Genomic DNA, 18,821 nt, shown 5'->3' with positions numbered 1-18,821 from the left:
ATTTTATGATTGCAAAATTGGATTCCGAACATTCTTTTGTTACGACACATCCATCAGGAAGAAAATTCTACATTAAAGGAGATCTGATTAGGAAGAAATACTTGTAGTCTTTCCTTCAAGTAGAAGATCCAACATGTTTTTTGCTGCAGCAGGACAATGAAAAAAAAATTGTCAGGGGGTCAAACTTCCTACCCCCTATTTATTTAAGTAAAATAAATGTCTATTATGTGATTAATAAGATTATACAGACCTCGGGGTCTCTCAGTAGTACATTTTTATTTTTGGAATTCAGCAATATCCTCTAGTCTTGGTAATATCAATTAAAATACTCATAGAGTATGTTTCCATTGCCTTTAATGTGAATTTGCTTACATATGGTGGCCACTAGAATGCCTTGTAGCCTAGTTCTTTCCAGATGGATCCTAGCTATCACTTCCTCCTCCTTGGGGCTATGGTTGATTCTCTTTGATGTTCACGCTCATTTGACCATTCCAGCTGACCTCTTTTGGTGGGTTCCTGAAATACACAGTGTCATACGATATTCCAGTGGAGACAGTGGACAGTGACCTCATGTCTTATGCGGATATCATCATCAAGGTGAGAATGTTTTGCTTTGCTTTTGCATACAGCTTGGGAATTAGTGGGGTGATCCTTGGCTGACTGAAAATGGCTAGGTCAGATGTTCCTGCTGGGAGACCGTGGTGGGGTGACTTGCTGCACAATGCCCAGATGTGTGTGATGATCTGACTCGAGGCCCTTTCTGGGGTTCTTTGTATTCCTGTCATCCCCAGGGTGTACCCATCTTTTCATGTTTAAAAAGGAGATGTGCTGGGCCTGATGGCACATGCCTAATACTAGTGACTCGGAAAGTTGAGGCCTGAGATCCCAAGTTTGAGGCCAGCCTTGGCAAATTAGTTAACACTTTGTCTCAAATAAAAGAGTGCCTCTTTGAGGTTCAATCCCTATCCCTGCAACCAACCAATCAATCAATCAAGTAAAGATGAGCATTTGCTCTGACCTTGAAACTAGCCAGCCTTCTAAGGACTTTTTTTTCCCTCCTGCCACTTTGCCTCTTCATAGGAACCTATTAGTCAGTGCCTAGCAATGTGGGGACAGGAGACACACTGCCTGGTCCTCTCTCCTTCTCCCTGTATATCCTCATTCCTCACAAAAAGACCTAGTTTGGCCTTGTCCCGGGGTCGCTGGCATATTTGGGTTCTTCTCTCCAGTGTCCTTTGATCTTGAGTGACCTTTATCTCCATATCCATCCTGAACAATTGGAAACTGGAAGGTAAATTACTGTTGTTTAAGGCAATTTTATGAGAAGTTGGAGGTATATTTACTGTACATACTGTTTTCAACTTCTATTGTTTAAAGATTAGGAGTATCAGATGCAGGCTGCTTTGATGAACACTGTGGGCAGATACATGACCTTGTTTCTTTTCCAAGATACCAACAAAGCACATGGTCTTTAGGTTTATCATTGGAATCCCTCTGAAAGAAATCCAGTTCAACACTTTTTCTCCAATAATTCTGAACTGAGAGTTACACACACCATCATGTTGTTTGCCACAAGAGCCTAGGCCCAAATGAAAACCGTATTGCTGAGTGCAAAATTTGATTTTATTTCTTGATCCTTAAATTGAATGGCAAATATCTTTCCTTTTCTTTTTTTTAAAATGCTAGGGAAATGGAATCACTTTAAGCACACAGGCTGAGGGCCTGTCACTGCAACCCTATGAAGAGTACTTCAATGTGGTTAGACTTGTGCCTGAGAATTTCCGAGACTTTCATAACAAAAAACAGATCGATCGTGACCAGCTAATGACTGTCCTGGCCAACATGACACATCTCCTGATCAGAGCCAACTACAATTCTGCAAAAATGGCTCTTTACAGGTATATATTAAAATGGGAGGAAAAACTTACAGAAGAGATAGCTCTGGCTTGTCTTTATTTAATACTGTGTATTTCAAACTTAATATAGTTTACAACACTTTTATTAAAAGAACTAGCTATAATAATTAAAATATATTTGTAATAATAATATATATTTGTAATAATATATATTATTTATATTATAATAATTAAATTATTTTTATAAATGTAACATTGAAGATGTAAGACTAGTTATTCATGACAAATGTTATCTACTAGGAAACAAACTTGACTTTACATTCAGTAATTTGCAACGTGTTTCCAAAAATTACTAATAGAGTTATCATTGTCCCAGACCTTGTTGCTTCTGGTTCTCTCTCTCCTGATATTAATGATCTTAGTTTTGCAGTTATTTGTGCTAACAGTCATTTTATTACTTTGTGGAAGTCAGTTTCTGGCAATGCCTCGTCAAACATGAGAGTCAATGCTGCAAATGTAAGTGTAGTAGAGATCATTGGAGTATAATCTCTGTGTTCATGATAAGATGGATGAGTAGATGAATTTTTGTCAAGTTCAACATCATTCCTTCCCCACAGTGTTCTATGGGCAATTGCATATCTTTGCAACCAATGTTGGAGACATATCCAGGGAATAATGACAATTCCCAGAGTGTATTATTGGAAGAAGTCTTTAGTTACTTACAAAATCACATGCCCATTCTGTTTGAATTAAATCTTTTAGGGACTCATCTTCATTGAGGTGTAAGATGTGATTTGCAAGCATGTGAATCCTGTAACGACCTCTGTGTGTTTGTAGGTTGGATTCTGTCTCTCTGGACACAGCAAGCCCTAATGCTATAGACTTGGCAGTAGCCACTGATGTGGAGCACTGTGAATGCCCGCCAGGCTACACAGGGACATCCTGCGAGGTACCGCTCACCTTTCTTCCTGTTTTCTCCTTTTTGTTTTTTTTCTAAGGGGAAAATAGTGCACTGAAGTTAATCTAATGATGGAAGTTTGAATTTTAACTTTGGAAACCCAATGTTTGGTCCAGAGTTGATTGATTATAGGAATGGTGGAAGTCATGTGGTTTAAAGAAATCCATTGCTCTGCTAGGGGTGGGCTCTGGGACTCCTGGAAATGCCTGACTTCATGCAGCTCTCTTGCCTCAGTAGGAAGTTTGTACTACCTATGCCAGATTTTATATTTCTAGGGAGGACTGAACTTGATCATTTGAATATTTATAATCAACTGTGCAAGACCAGGAAGGCTTTAGACAAGGCGGACCCATTTTGAGACCTTTGATGGTCCCTGACTATCTTACTTTGGTGGGCTTCACCTCACATATGAAGTGTGCAGGTTCTATATCTGTGAATTGAATCAATCAGGGATTTCAATATATTCCAAGGAAGAAAATATTTCATCTGTACCAAAGTCTGTACAAATGTTTTTCTTGTCATTATTCCCTAAATAATACAACTATTTATACCATTCACATTGTAAAGGGTATTACAAATAATCTAGAGATTTAAAGTATACAGGATTGGGGTGCAGTGACACATACCTGTAAGCCCAGCAGCTTGGGAGACTGAGGCAGGAGTATTGCAAGTTCAAGGCCAGCTTTAGCCTTAGCGAAGCCATAAGCAATTAAGTAAGATCCTGTCTCTAAATTATATATATATATATGGGTTGGGGATGTGGCTCAGTGGTTAAGTGCCCCTGGGTTCAATCCTAGTACCAAAAGAATTTTTAAAAAATAAATATAAATGAGTAAATTATACAAGAGAATATGCGTAGATTGAATGCAAATATTATGCAGTTTTATAAAAGGGACTTTAATATGCAAGAATCTTGGCATCTGTGGGGATTTTGGAGCAAATCCTCATGAATACCAAAGATAACTGTATATGAAAATACATTTGCAATCAGAAATAAAAGTATTAAAATTATTTGGATACAAGTATTTATAACAACTCTCTCATACTGAGAACTTCCTGCATACTGGCAGTGTGCTAAGCTCTTTCCATGTGTTATCTATCTGAATCCTGACTGCACCCATGTGTGATAGGGACTTCAGATATTTTCTTTTCCAAACTGAGGCACAGTAACATTCAGTAACTTGACCGTGGCCACACAACTAGGAATGATCATATTTGGATTTGAGCTTCATCTACACTGTTCACCACCACTGTATGATCCTGCTTTCCACATGTTCATGACTGACAATTATGAACAATTGTGCTTGGCTTGATTTATTGGCAATCATATTTACAAAGTGAGAATATTTAATTTATAATTTGTTTCTATTAATTTCTATCAGTCACAAACTTTGTAGTTAATAAAGTTAGCCTAATGTCTCATGATGTAGATATTAAACTAAATAGTCCTATTTTAAATATTTTGCATGGGTTTTTTGTTTGTTTGTGAAACCAAATTAATGGGTTTTTTTTTTTTTTTTTTTAGGTTTGAAGCATGGGTTTTTAAGCCCAGCAATTATTTCCATTCCTAAGCATTGTGTGCATAATGTTTAATGGATAAATGATCCTAACTAAGGCCACCTGAGTCTATGGGCTGTGAAGTAGGAGAGCAAGGTCAGGCTATGGAGCAGGGAAACCCTGAAAGTAGAAGCCAGACCAGCTGAAGCAGGAGGGGGCAGCAGAGAGAAGCTTAATTTGTATAGTGGTGACTCTGTGTCTGAGAGTAGTTCTAGGAACCCCCCAGATCTCCAAATCTGCAGATGCTCAAGTCCATTCTATAAAGTGGTATAGTTTGAAAATAACTTAGGCACACCCCCCTGCATACTTTGTCACCTCTAGATCTCTTATATTACCCAACACAATGTAAATGGTATATAATATAGTTGCTATACTACATTGATTAGGGGTGATGACAAGAAAAAAAAAATGTCTGAACACATTCACTACAGATGCATATCTCCATTCCTTGGTTGGTTAAATTTGTGCATGTGGACCCTAAGGATATGGAGGGCCAACTTACACATTTGCAGGCTTTTTGTTAAGTAGAACTTATTCTTTAACCAAACTGTTACTTGGAAGCTGCTTGGGCTAGGGATATAGCTCAGCTGGCTGGATACAGTGGTGCATGTCTGTAATCTCAGAGGCTCCAGAGGCTGAGGCAGGAGGATCACAAGTTCAAAGCCAGCCTCAGCAAAAGCAAGGCACTAAGGAACTTAATGCCTCTAAATAAAATACAAAATAGGACTGTGGATATGACTCAGTGGTCAAGTGCCCCTAAGTTTAATCTCTGCTACCAAAAAAAAAAAAAAAGAATCAGGCAGCTGTTGGTAGGGGATAGAATTCTCTACAGCACTGTAAGCTCCCATGCAGACCTCTGGGGCAGTGCCCACCCAATGTCCATCTGCTGATGAGCCCCCTCTCTCTGAGGGGCACACAGTTGAGTGGAGATGTTAGGGGACTTCCTCAATGCCTCGTGTCTTTACAGATTTTTTTTTTTTTCTTTTTAGTACCAGTGATTGAACTCAGGGGTACTCAACCAGGTTACTTTTATAATTAAAAAAAAAAAAAAAACTCCAAGAATTTCTTAACAAAATAAAAACTAGTCCCAACTCTCCTTTCATTCCCCCCACAGGAGGATGCTGACTTCTAAATTAATCATTCCCAAATCTGTCCTCTAAAGGCACTTTGTATCTGCTACAGCCCTTGGCAGTTGGCTGGGGACATGGCCAAGGAAGTGGCCCCACCTGGCTTTGAGTCACTCCACCTGCGCACTGGGCACTATGCAAGTGTCTGTGTCCCATGCTCTGCATCTGTAAAGCCGAGATGTAGTCTCTCAGGGTTGTGATGAGCTAAATGAATTATTGTATGTGGGTGTTCACTGACCCAGGTTGCCTCTCCAGGTTTAGCTCATGTACAGAACACCTGCAATATTTGCTCAATTAAATTGCTGCAGTGTGACCCAGACCTGCCCTTGAACGCATGCATTGTATGATGGTAACCTTGAATGAATTATAATCCTAGGGGGAAAAATAAAGTTGAGAGGAAAACAATCGTCTTAATGGAAATGCTGGCTAGATAGTGCTACATCATTGGTAGTTAAAGGATACTGCAAAGGCCAGGCACAACAGTGCACACCTGTAATCCCAGCAACTCAAGAGGCCGAGGCAGGGAGATTGCAAGTTCAAAGCCAGCTTCAGCAACTTAACAAGGCTCTAAGGAACTCAGCAAGACCCTGGCTCAAATTTTTTAAAAAAAATTAACATTTTTTTAAAAAAATGTACTGCATGCATGCCTGGGATGCCACAAAGTTGTATGTTGAACCATGAAATAACCATTAAGTTTTTGTGAGCATGTTTTCACCTTTAAAATGAAACAAGGAACTGGAGTATAGTGCCTAGTGGCCCAATTTGGTAAGTTTACTGAAAATTCCTGAATTGCACAATTAAAATGGGTAGATTTTTGTGGCATGTCAATGATATCTCAATGTTTTAAAAGTAGAAAAAAATGTTTCTGTGCACATGGAAAACCGAGCCGCTGATTTTTCAACTATGTGGGAAAGCAGATGATTCCTATAATGTGCAAAGCTGCATTCATGGACACAGGTGCCACCCTTCTTTTGCAGTCCTGCCTCTCTGGCTATTATCGAGTTGATGGAATACTCTTTGGAGGAATCTGTCAGCCCTGTGAATGCCACGGCCACGCGTCAGAGTGTGATGTTCATGGAGTTTGCTTTGTGAGTTTATTTCTGAAACCTCCAGGTGTCCCCTCTTACCTGACCCAGAACTTTGTGCTGTGTAAAAGTGATTTCTTCACAAATTGCCTGGATGCCAAAGGAAATTTGCAGATTTAAATTCATGTCTCAAAACATTTCCTACCTTTTTTTAACCTTTAAAAGAAAAAAAGGTTACTTCAGTGGAACAGGTTGAACATCTTTGTTCTGAAAATTTGAGCATTAGGAAATGCTCCAAAATCTGAAACTTTTTGAGCAAGGACATAAAGCCTCAAGTGGGAACTTCCACACCTGACCTTTTTAAGGAATCAGTCAAAATGCAGGCACACTAAAATTATCACATAGCATTACCTTCAGGCTGCGTGTTTAAGATGTATATGAAACTTGAATTAATTTCCTGTTTGGATCTGGATCCCATCCTCAAGACACCACATTGTATATATGCAAATATTCCAAAATTCAAACCACTTTTGGTCCCAAGGAATACTTAACCTGCATTGAAAAAGGAATATGAAATATCTTTCCTTTTTTAGTATTAGAACAATGAAAAGTCATTACTTAGTAAAATTATAAAGCAATATAAAATTGTCCACTGTTTAAATACAAAGGATTCATATTTCAAACAGAAGTGCTAGTATTTTTAACATTACGTTACATAGTATACTACAAGAGGAGTAATAAAACTTCTAATAATCACACTCATTTGAACAATATATAATGCTTTACAATTACTTTGAATAAACTCTTCAAACAAGTATCTCTTTCATAAGCACTATGAGTTGAAACAGGGCTTACCAAATATGTAGTTAATCTTGAGAATGAACTTTTAGGGCAGATACAGGGTGAGACTTGCTTCTTAGCTTTAGTGAGGAATTCTTTTAGTCCCTTCTGCCTTGAAGCCAGGCCACCCTCTGGGTTCTAATGGACTCACTCCTCAGAGATGGAGTGATTGTGCTTGCCAGTAGACTCTGCCCTATTCACGAGGCAGGAAACTCACGCTCTTTCAGGAAGAGATTGATTGAGTCCCAGCGCTAGGGAAAATTAATTACCAGAGCCCTAGAGAAGAGCTGAAGCCCTGGTGCCCCGGATTGCTTATTCTCTCTCGAGACTCATTTTTCTGTCTTCTGTAAGGAAAGTCCCCATTTTGCTCTGTGTTCTTTTATCCACATGGAATAAGGCGTCTGTAGGAATTACTTGAAGTGTGGCTTGCAGGCAGACTCCGTCCCTCTAGGATGGGTTCCTCAGGTGCACCAATTCCAGCAACTTGGGGATGTTTGTGTTTTTTACTTCTCTACCTCTGCCTTTGGGTTTGCAAGGCCAGCTTCTCAAGCCTCCCACCAGTCATGGAGGTACATCTGTTACTTTAGGTACAGCTAGTCTGAAAGTATGTCATTCTCATGCTTCTGTAAATGTTTCTAGAACTACATGCTAAATATATTAAATATGTACTAAATATACTCACTTTAAGTGAACAGTATATATATTTAGTATGTTTAATAGTAACTACCCTTCAAGTTCTTCTTATGATAAACATAATGATGATTTCTAGAGTTTTAAGCATTTTGGAGGGAACAGTTTTAGATTTAGAGGAGAGCTGCAGGCATAAAACGGAGAATTCCCGGATGTCCTTTACCCAACATCCCCAGTGCTAACATCTCATATAACCAGAGTAGTTATCAAAACTGAGACCTTCACATGGGCACCATATGATCAGCTAAACCACACACTGCCTTCCTACTTCACCAGTGTTCCCAGCCCTCTCCTTTTCCTTTCTAGGAGCAAACCTAGGACCCCACATGGCACTCTGTGTCCTTGTCTCCTTAGCCTCCTCTGTCTGGGCAGCTCCTCAGTCTTGTCTTTGTGACTCTGGTAACTTGAAGTGTGGTGGAGTGGGGTGGACATTCTGTGGAATGGCCTCAGCTAGGGCTTGCCTCTTGCTCTGCATTTTGGTCAGCTCTTTTTGTTGCTGTGACCAAAAGACAAGAACGAGTACAGGAAGAAATGTTTATGTGAGGGCTCATGGTTTCAGAGGTCTCTGTCCATAGATAATCGGCTCCATTTGCTCTGGGCAAGAGGTGAGGCAGAACATCAAGGCAGAAGAGTATGGAGGAGGAAGGCAGCTCAGTAGACGGAACAGACAAAATATAAGCAACTTCAAGGGCAAGCCCCCAGCAACCTACCTCCTGGAACCACACCCCACCTGCCTACAGTTACCACCCAGTTAATCCCTATCAGGGAATTAATGCACTGATCAGGTTAAAGTTTTCATAACCCAGTCACTTCACCTCTAAACTGTCTTTATTTTTGCACACATAGGCTTTGTGGGAACACCTCATATCTAATCTATAACACTTTGCTATGACTGGGTTGAGGTTTTACAATTTTGACAGAGGACATGGAGGTGATGTACCATGTCAGCCACGGGTACAGGGGCCTTCTTCTTGGGGCTGTTAGCTGTGTCCCCTCAGATAAAATGATGTCTGCCAGGCTTTTCCACTCTTCAGTGGTAACTGAAAATTTACCACTTTTCCTTTTTAAACAATTAAATTTGATTTAATTTTTTTTGAGGAGGGGGAGTGGTGAAATAAGAAAAAAATAGGTGGGAAATTAAGAATTTATTGATTTAATCTGATTTTGCTTTTTTTTTTTTTTTCCTATTCTGTTTTGAAAAGAACTACTTTCCTCAAAGAGAAAGAAAGCTCAATCTGGACCTTTGATTAGGAGAGTTACAAGCATAAAACATCCAACAGACATATTAGAAATGAACATAAGCAAGCATTTTTAAAGGATTGCATTTATTTTTCATAATACCTTTAGCTTGACCAATGGCCATTTATCAAAGCCCATTGCATTTTGAATGATTTCTTTTTTAATGATTGAAACTGAGGTCACGTGGGGGATGCGAAGAATAAATGGGTCTGTGATGTTTCAACATGGGGCAGAGCTTGTTAAAATGCAGGATCTCATACCCTGCCCCCCACCTCTGAGCTCCTGAATCAGAGTCTACAGGTAACTCATGTGACTTGTTGTTCACATTTGAGTTTAGAAGCTCTGCTCTGGGATAATCCTAAATAAAACAGGGATAAAGTGATGTGATACCTAGTATTTTTAATACCAGTTTCAATTTGATATCTGGACATGCTTTTATACTCTCAAGGATTATATAAATATATGTACTTTATTTAAATTGCTGGATGGAAAATGACCAAAGTACCTAAAAATGAGGAGCCATCAAGAAAAGAGGTGTGCAAATGGGGGTCCTGGAGCCAAGTGCAGGCAGGCTGAGAAGTGACTGAGCGAGCAGTAGCAGCTGTCAGTACAGAATGGGGACCCGGGGAGACCAAGTCAAGAAAGAGGAACCTGGGTAAACATGTGCAGAGGAGGGCTGTCATCCCTGTGAGCTGTGTGACTGCCTGGCCCATCTCTTTTCTCTTGTCCTGTACACCTCCTGTCCCCAAGTGGAACATTCCACACCATGAAACAAACTTTCATGCTCAAAGTTATTAAAAAGATTTTATAAACTTACCTCTAAGCTATGTGTATATGAAACAAATCCGTTTTGTGTTTGGACTTGGATCCATCTCAGAGATACCTCACTATACTTATGCAAATGCATTATGTTTATGCAGACCCCAAATCCGAAAAAATAAAAAATCCAAAACACTCTGGTCACAAGTATTTTTGGATAAGGAGTAACCCAACCTTTTATCATCTTTCCGCAGCCTGAGGAACTGTTTTTATCATTTTTCTAATCAGGTGTGCTTGCTGACAAAAATCTCTTTTGTTTGTTTGGAAAAGGCTTTTAAACATCTTTCAATTTTGAAATTTGTTTTTGCAGATTTGTCTTTGGGTATTCTGAAGTTGTTCTGTTGGCTTTGGCCTGTCTTGTCTCAAATGAGAAGTTACTGTTCATTCCTTTGTATGTCAGGCAGTGTGTTGTTCTGTCTTTGCTTTTCCCCCTGCCTACCTTTAAGATTTTCTCTTCTTCCCTGGTTTTGAACCATTGGACTGTGTGCCTTGATGAGGTTTCTAACCCTTTTTCTTCTTGCAGGTTGTTGAGCTTCTAGAATTTGTGGGTTTGTATTATCAGATTTTAAAAAAAGAGACTAAATATCTTTTCTGCTCCCTCTGTCCTGCCCTCCCACTGATGATCCCATTGCACATGATGCTGCTCCATGATGACTGAGGCTGGGTCCTTTCAGGTTATTTCCCACGGAGGGTTGGAGTTTCTGTTGCTGTCTTCAGATGACTGGTTCTTTTCCTGTGCACTGTCTAATCATTCAATCTTTCATTTAGGTTATGGTCTTTTCTCAGTTTGGAAAGTTCTATTGGGTCCTATTTCCTGTCTTGCCTTTCTTTCTTCCTGTGTTTGTTTCCCTTTAAATCTTTGAAAATGTTTATAACTTTAAAATTGTTTACCATAATATTACTATATATTTATGGCATACTGTATGCTAATTTGATACATTTTTATGTACTGGAAAACTTTGGACTCCTCAAGTTATTTTGAAATATATCATAGACTACAAGTATGCTACTGTGCTATAAAACACCAAAAATAATTCCTCTGGCCTAATTTCATTACCTAACCACTTTCTATCTTTTCTCCTCTTCCTGGTCTCTCATGACCACTCTTGTACTCTTTTATGAGGTCAACATTTTTAGCATCCACACATGAGTGAGATTGTGTCTTATTTGTCTTTTTGTTCATGGCTTATTAAAATCAACACATTGTCCTCAAGTTAGCTCTTGAAATGCCTGTAGATTCCCTCAACTTTGCAATTTCTGGGTATATTTCTAATGACTCATTTTTGTCCTGATTATGGATTAGTGCTTCTAGTATATTTTAGCTCAAAGATTTTGTCAAAATCTTATATTTGGAAATAACTTTAAATTTACCCCCAAAGTTGTAAGAATAAGAATAGTACTTGGAATACCTACCGTTTACTCAAATTCCTCTATTACTAATATGTCCCTTATTTGTTTAATAAGTCTATTTATCCATCTTATCTAGTTGTGATATTTTTTTCTAAACTCTTGGGAGAAAGTTTCCTGTGGCCATTTATCTCTAAGTATTTCAGTGTGCATGTCCTGAGAATAAGAATATTCTCTTATATGATCATGTTACATTTATCAATGTAAGTAAATTGAGCACTGATGACTCTCCTTTTTCTAATCTGCCATTCATTTTTCATTTCTGCCCATGGACCCAATACTTCCCTGGACAGCAGAATTTTCCCCTCCCATTCTGAGCTCCTGAATCAGCCTCCATCTGGGGCTGTATATTGCATTTTATTGCCATATTTCTTTAGGATCCTTTAATCTGGAATATTCCCACAGCTTTTACTTGTCTTTATGACACTCGCACTATGAAGAATACAATCCACAATTTGAAAAACAGAACATCCTTCATTTTGGGTTCTTTTGTTCTTTTCTCATGACTAGAGTTAGGCATTTCAGTCAAAGAATGCTTGTCTACTGTGGTGTCTTTCTCAGAACAACCTGTGGGGAAGCTCACCGTGTCTGTCTTCCCCTCACGGGTGGTACTAATTCTACTATTCATTCCTTTTGCAATTAGTAAGCTGTCTGAGGGAGTCACTTTTCCATATTTTTATTGATGCATTATATTTGTACTTAATGGTGGGATTTGTTGTTACATATTCAGATATGTGCACAATATAACAGTTTAATTTGGTCAATATTGTTGCCCAGTATTTCCCCTTTCCCTTCCCTCCTCCCTCCTCCTGGTGCCTTTTCTCAACTCTTCGGATTTCTCTTCAGTTTTCATGAGATTCCCCCACCCCTTTCTTTCCCTTTTCCCTCTCTAGCTTCCATGTATGGGAGAAAACATACAACCCTTGCTTTCTGACTTGGGCTTTATTTCACTTAACATAATGCTCTTAAGTTCTATCCATTTTCCTGCAAATGATATAATTTCATTTTTCTTTGTGACTGAATAAAAATCCATTATATATATATATATATATATATATATATATTACATATATATGTATATATATATATATATATTACATATATATGTATGTATATATGTATATATATATAGACATGCATACACCACACACACACACACATATATATATATATATAGACATGCATACACACACACATACACCACATTTTCTTTATTCATTCATCAATTGACAGATACCTAGGCTAGTTCTGTAGTTCAGCTCTTGTGAATTGTGCTGCTATAAACACGGGTATGCATGTATCACTGCAGCACACTAACTTTAATTCTTTAGGATAAATACCCAGGAGGGGTACAGGTGGCCATATGGTGATTTCATTCCTAGTCTTTTGAGGAATGAAGGGCATGCAAAACTACTGTTCCTCATCAGAATTCCCCCTTATATTTAGTAGTCCACTGATCCATCCTTGCCTAACCAGTACTTATACAATCATATTTGCACAAGGATGACCCTTAAATTAAGCTCCTCTGCCATCCTGCTCAGGGGCATGCAGCAGCCTGTTGCTAACAAGAACCTCCCCTGTCTGCATGTGGTCACTCATTCATCTGCTTGTCATCTTTCTGGACTCATGGATTCTAAACATGCCCAGATGTGGCCAGTGGGTATCCAGTCTTTTTTTTTAATTGCATGATGCATGTTGTTTAATGAATATTGGTATGTTGCTGAGTTTCTGGATTTTTTTGCTTTCTTTTTAAGAATGTGGGAGTTTGTTTTGACCAGCAGTGAAATGATAGCAGGTCACCTTGGAGGTTTCAAGGTTTGTTCTAAGCTTTTTTTATGGAGGATTTTGATAGCTTTTTCTCTGCGGCAGGTTTCTTTTAGGCTCTCCAATGGTCTGGGTATTTCACAGGGTCTCCCCTCACTGACCGGTCAGAATTCTGATGTCCCTCAGTTCTGTGTTCTGAATTTTTTCCTCTTACAGCTCCTCTGTGTTGCTTTGGCTAATTGAGGTTCCATTCTACATAAAAACTCTTAGTATTTAACATTATTTAAAGGGGTCTGGTGTGCAGATTTCCAGGTGTGGGATTTGTTGTTACATATTCAGATATGTGCACAATATAACCATTTAATTTGGTCAATGTTGTTTTCCTCTGTTTTTTTCCCCTGCAAAACCCTAGTATTCTTCCCCAAATCCCACCTGGGCCAGCCCCTCCAAACCAAGACCTCCACCCACCCCCTCCACTCAGCAAGATTTCCCGACTCTGCCTGGGCTCCCTCTGCCTAACAAGTGTCTCCAGGTCTCGGGAGTCCCCTGGTTTGCCTCCTTCCCCAGGCATCATGGACCTGTGCTTGCTGTTGGAGTGCCAGAAAACAGTTGTTCCATATATTTTGATCCACTTTCTAGGTGTTTCCCTCAGGTAGAGGAGTTTGGTACCAGTTACTCTGACACGGTCAAGGGGAAGTTCTTACTTAGGTTCCTCCTTCGTAGAAGTTACATTTTTAAAAATTAATCAATTAAAAAACAGGGAACCCTTCCTCCTGGAACTTGTTTTACATTTTGTCTTTTGTTGTTCACTTGGACTTCAGGCCATTTGTAGATAAATCTGAAAATCCTCCTAGGAAACCAGGGCTGATTCCCCCTTTCACATGTGTGTCCTAGGCATGTGCCCACAACACCACTGGGGACCACTGTGAGCAGTGCCTGCCTGGCTTCTATGGGGTGCCTTCCCATGGGACTTCTGCGGACTGCCAGCCCTGTGCCTGCCCTCTCTCCACAGCCTCCAACAAGTAAGTTTCATGCACCCACTAGCAGGTCCTGCCCGGCATGACCACTAAGATGTGTTATAATGTCTTCAGAGCAAGACTGTGTGTAATTTGTGTGGCTCTTGCTTAGCAGTAATTGATTCAGACTAGAGAGGGAGGGATGAATTATCTTCTTCAAAGAAAGTTTGACTTATTGAGTTACACCAGGAAAGGTGTGTGATAGCAAGGACCTATGCATACTTTTTTTGTTCTTGGTCTTATATTGGTCATTATTTTTCTTACAAATATACATCTTGTGCCGACCCTAGGCTAGTAGGTAAGAGGGGAGTCTGAGATGATTCAAATGTAGTCCCTAGGTTTTTTTAATATAATGATCAAAATTTGAAAATATGAGGCTGAGGGTCTGAATAAATGAATGAATCAGTTCAACAAACATTTATTAAGCTCCTGCTGTGTACTGGGTGTCACAGTAGATGCTCTAAATAGCAAACCATTCATCCATAGCTCCTGGTCCCAGGGAGTCAAGAGTGGTCAGTACTATAGTAGTGGCCTGTCTACAAGACTGGGGGTGAGAGGGTAGAGGGAAAGCAGTGCTGAGCCTTTCTGGGCAGGTGCAGGGATGACTGAGGAGTGCTGCTCTCAGACCTGATGGAAGAGAAATTAAACAGGCAACACAGAAGAACATTCTAGGCAGGAGGACTCAAATGTGCCAAGGCATGGAAGGGTGAACATGAACATGTGCATCCTGTTTGAGTAATTGCAAATGAGCCTTGAGCAGAAAGCAGAGGGGGAAGTTAAGTAGACATATTCAGCATGGAGTAGTATATCCTGCAGGCCCATGGTTTGAAATCTTCTTTCTCTCTCACTTGTTTACTCATTAGTACTCTTCCTCCATCCACTCCTAATCCCACAGGGATTTTTTTTTAACTCCAGTGTATAAAAAGATATTGTATTAGACTGTTTTCTATTGATATGATAAAGTACATGAAGCTGGGTAACTTATAAAGAAAAGAGGTTTATTTATCTTACTGGTCTGGAGATTCAAGGGCCTAACACTGGCTCCAGGTAAGCACTTGACAGCATCACAGTTGTAGGAATATATGTGACAGGGAGAGACCACATGGTGAGATAGTATGTCAGAGAGAGAAAGAGAGAGAGAGAGAGAGAGAGAAAGGGGGGAGGGGGGAGTGTGATTCAGGTGTCAGACTCCTTTCTCTCAAGAAACTAACTCAGGTCCCAGGAGAAGTGCCTTAATCTCTTCCAAGGGTTGTTTCCTAATTACCTAACCAACTCCCACTATGTCCCACCTCTTCAAGGCCATCCTGGGGATCAAGCTTTCAAAACATGAAACTTTGGGACACACTTAAACCATACCTAAACATCAGGGGTCTCTCATAAAGAAGTGGTGGGCCACTGTAAACTGTCCCCACACAGGCCTCCCCTAGACTCAGGAATAGGCTTTGAAGGGATCTCAGCAGTGGTGGTCCTGGTGGAGACAGAGGACCCTCCTGCAATGCTGTGTTTGATGGACCATCTCCTGCCCTTGTGTTGGGCTGGGCTCTGCAGAGGCAGAAGGTCCACAGCCAGGGAACCCTTAGAGAGAGGGGAACCCCATGTACCAGGCACATCTGAGCGGGCTTCCTGGAGGAAGCAGTGGCTGTGTTGGGAGATGGGGAGAAGAAAGTGCTTTGCAGGCTGAAGGACAGAGGAGCAGGGAACAGCAAGTGTCCTTTCCCCAGAACATGGGACGAGGACAGAGGAGGCCCACAGGGTGGGCTGGGTGGCAGAGGCCCTGAGTTCTAGGTTGAGGACTGAGAACATGTTGAAAGTTTGTAAGGACATAAGTAGTGAAAAATCAGTATTGTAAATATTTGTTAACTGGCAACATCCACTGGAAAATTGCATTCATTTCTAACATTTTAACAGTTTCAGTCCCACCTGCCTTCTCGAAGGAGACGAAGTCATCTGTGACCAGTGTGCTCCGGGTTACTCAGGAGCTTGGTGTGAGAGGTACTCTGTGTCCAGCACTAACATTATTTTCTAAATTCAATGTAAATTTTATGTGCTTATTTTTAACTTTTATTTTTAAAATTTTAATCGACACACAATAACTCTCCATATTTATTTTGTGTGCATAATGTGTTAAAGATCAGATTGTTTTTAAATATGTAGTTAGGTGTGGTTTTGGAGTTTTCATATATAATAATTGTTTCATAGAATCGTAGAGAAAACCCGGTGTATCTGTTAAGAACATGAATGTTGAGACTTGCTGGGAGTTTTTAGAGGACAGTGTTTCACCTCCTGGAGTTCATCTGAGTTCAGACCAAGAACAATAAGAAACAGCGAGGAGCCAGGACTTACAGTCCCCATATTTGAATATCCAGATAATAGTAAAGACATTAGGTGGTTCGATTTAATAGTTGGTCTTCTGAGTCCTGAATGCCAGTGTTTTTTCCCATGGGTAAGTCTGAGTGCCCAACTCTGGCTCAGACCATCCAGAGCTGAGTGACATCCCCATTGGCCCTGGTGGGTTGGAGTTGGCCCTGGAGATGGTTCACGCCCACTGGATTTATGCCCCATTTTGGATGTGCTCCCGTTCGTCACCATGGGTGAAGACAATCTGTAACTTTCTGAATGTGGAGTCACATTCTTTCCACAGTAAATCTCAGGGAAAAGAGCCAGTCTGATTTATTAGCTATTCAGGAAGTCTCTGAAGAGTGGGGTGGCGTCTTGAGTACTTGCATTTATTTGATCCTGTTTTTCATCTTGGATACAGATGCGCCGATGGTTACTATGGAAACCCAACAGTACCCGGGGAATCCTGTGTACTGTGTGACTGCAATGGTAATGTCAACCCCTCTGAGCCTGGCCACTGTGACTCTGTCACCGGGGAATGCCTGAAGTGTGTGGGAAACACCGACGGCCCTCACTGCGAAAGGTGTGCAGATGGGTTCTATGGGGATGCTGTGACTGCCAAAAATTGCCAAGGTGAGTGCATGGGCTATGAGTTCAGGGTCATTATTTATCACCTATGAATCCCTATCCATCTACATACATGTGTCAGAAAGGGATCGGTCCATGAGGTGACCTTATCTTGAATGGTGCATGTTTTCATGCTGGGTCTCTGGTTGAACAACGATAGACTGGCAACCGATTTCTTCCCTCTCTTCTCTCCATTGGCTTGATTAGTTGCTGTCCATGAAGGTCAGTGTCCTGGAAAGCTTGCACCCTTCCATTCAAGGAGAAGGGATTGCTTTCCAGAGTGCAGCTCTGTTTGCAGTAATTGAAAGGAAAGAAGGGTGATGTCCAAAGCAATCATGGATGTGGAGGACCATGGGGCTGCATGAAGCAGGTGGAATTTCAAGACACAGAGTGAGGCTCTTAAGCCTGAAATTGCTAACACATGATGTTGGCACAGCTTGGTGGTCTGTAAATAAACTACCTGACCCTCAGATTGCTTTGCTGAATTCTGCTTGGAATTCAAGGCTTGGAGCCTTGAAGTTGTGAATCTTGTTGAACCTCACACTGAAGGTTGATTTTTCATTTACCTGAGTCGACCTAGCTCTAGCACCAATTAAGCCCTTGGAAGTTTTTTCCTCCCCTTTGGCACAGTCTTTAAGGAGTGAATGAATACAAATGGCAGTTATTAATTTTGATAATTTCATGTAAATCCTTGTCTTGCTCTGATATTGCAATATGGAGACACAAGAGGGTGCTAGTGATACAGAAAAAAATATTTCACAGGCATCCATTAAAAGATGGAAAATGTTTCACAGCCCTGGGCCCATCCCACTTCAACAGTGTGGCCACTTTAATTGGAATTATAGGGAGAGAGTCTTCAATGGGTCACATTCTGCAGAAAGATCCAGTGAGATGAGGATTGAAATTTGCTCGCTGAAGTTAGCACCTGGGACATCTCTAGAGAGTTTAGGAAGTAGAGCTTTAGCAGACTAGGGGCCAGGAGGACACAAAGCAAGAGTTTGGGTGGACAGATGTGCTAAGGGGAAGGAAAGACAATAGGGATGCTGGGAGATGTCCCCTCAGGTGAGAGGTAAGAGGCAAGGTGTGTGTGCACATGTGTCTTGTATTTGGTGGGAGACAGATGAATGTGTGCTGAGAAGTTAGTGGAATATTCAGGGACACAGCAGAAGGTCCCTGAAGGGAAGCAGTGAGTGGGGTCCCAGCATTTTGCTGGGCTCCTACAGAAGCTGCAATATTAGCCCACTTACACCAGGGAAAATGGAGGGCCAGAGAGAGGCACCTCTGTGTGAGCAAGGCACTGGTCTTCACTTATGGAGGCCGATTCCAGTGCCTTTCTCTGACCATCCCCAAGTTCCAGTGCTTCCCCCCTGCTGCTGCACGCTGCCTCACACTGTGCCTGGGCTTTCAGTTACCCGTCAAGTTTTCCTTGACTTTTCCTAGGTTGTGACACAGGTTGATTGTCCCTTATCTGAGATGCATGCCCAGATTTGTTCAGATTATGATTTTTTATTTGGATTTCAGAATATGCATACACATAACAACAATGTCCTGGGGAGGGG

General features: G+C 40.7%; 1 protein-coding gene across 1 annotated transcript in view; it reads left to right on the top strand.

The window, feature by feature from the left end:
- The window catches only part of Lama1 (laminin subunit alpha 1), a 160,850-nt gene that overhangs the window by 69,132 nt on the left and 72,897 nt on the right, over nt 1–18,821 (top strand). The window contains exons 16-22 of the mRNA XM_027942923.2: nt 496–597; nt 1,687–1,898; nt 2,694–2,805; nt 6,476–6,586; nt 14,177–14,304; nt 16,207–16,290; nt 17,057–17,268. Of these exons, the coding sequence (XP_027798724.2) occupies nt 496–597; nt 1,687–1,898; nt 2,694–2,805; nt 6,476–6,586; nt 14,177–14,304; nt 16,207–16,290; nt 17,057–17,268 (961 nt within the window). The remainder of the gene's footprint in view (nt 1–495; nt 598–1,686; nt 1,899–2,693; nt 2,806–6,475; nt 6,587–14,176; nt 14,305–16,206; nt 16,291–17,056; nt 17,269–18,821) is intronic.

Source organism: Marmota flaviventris, chromosome 16, assembly GCF_047511675.1.
Source record: "Marmota flaviventris isolate mMarFla1 chromosome 16, mMarFla1.hap1, whole genome shotgun sequence".
NCBI lineage: Eukaryota > Metazoa > Chordata > Mammalia > Rodentia > Sciuridae > Marmota > Marmota flaviventris.
Note: the sequence above shows the minus strand (reverse complement) of the source record. Positions and strands in the feature narration are given on the sequence as shown.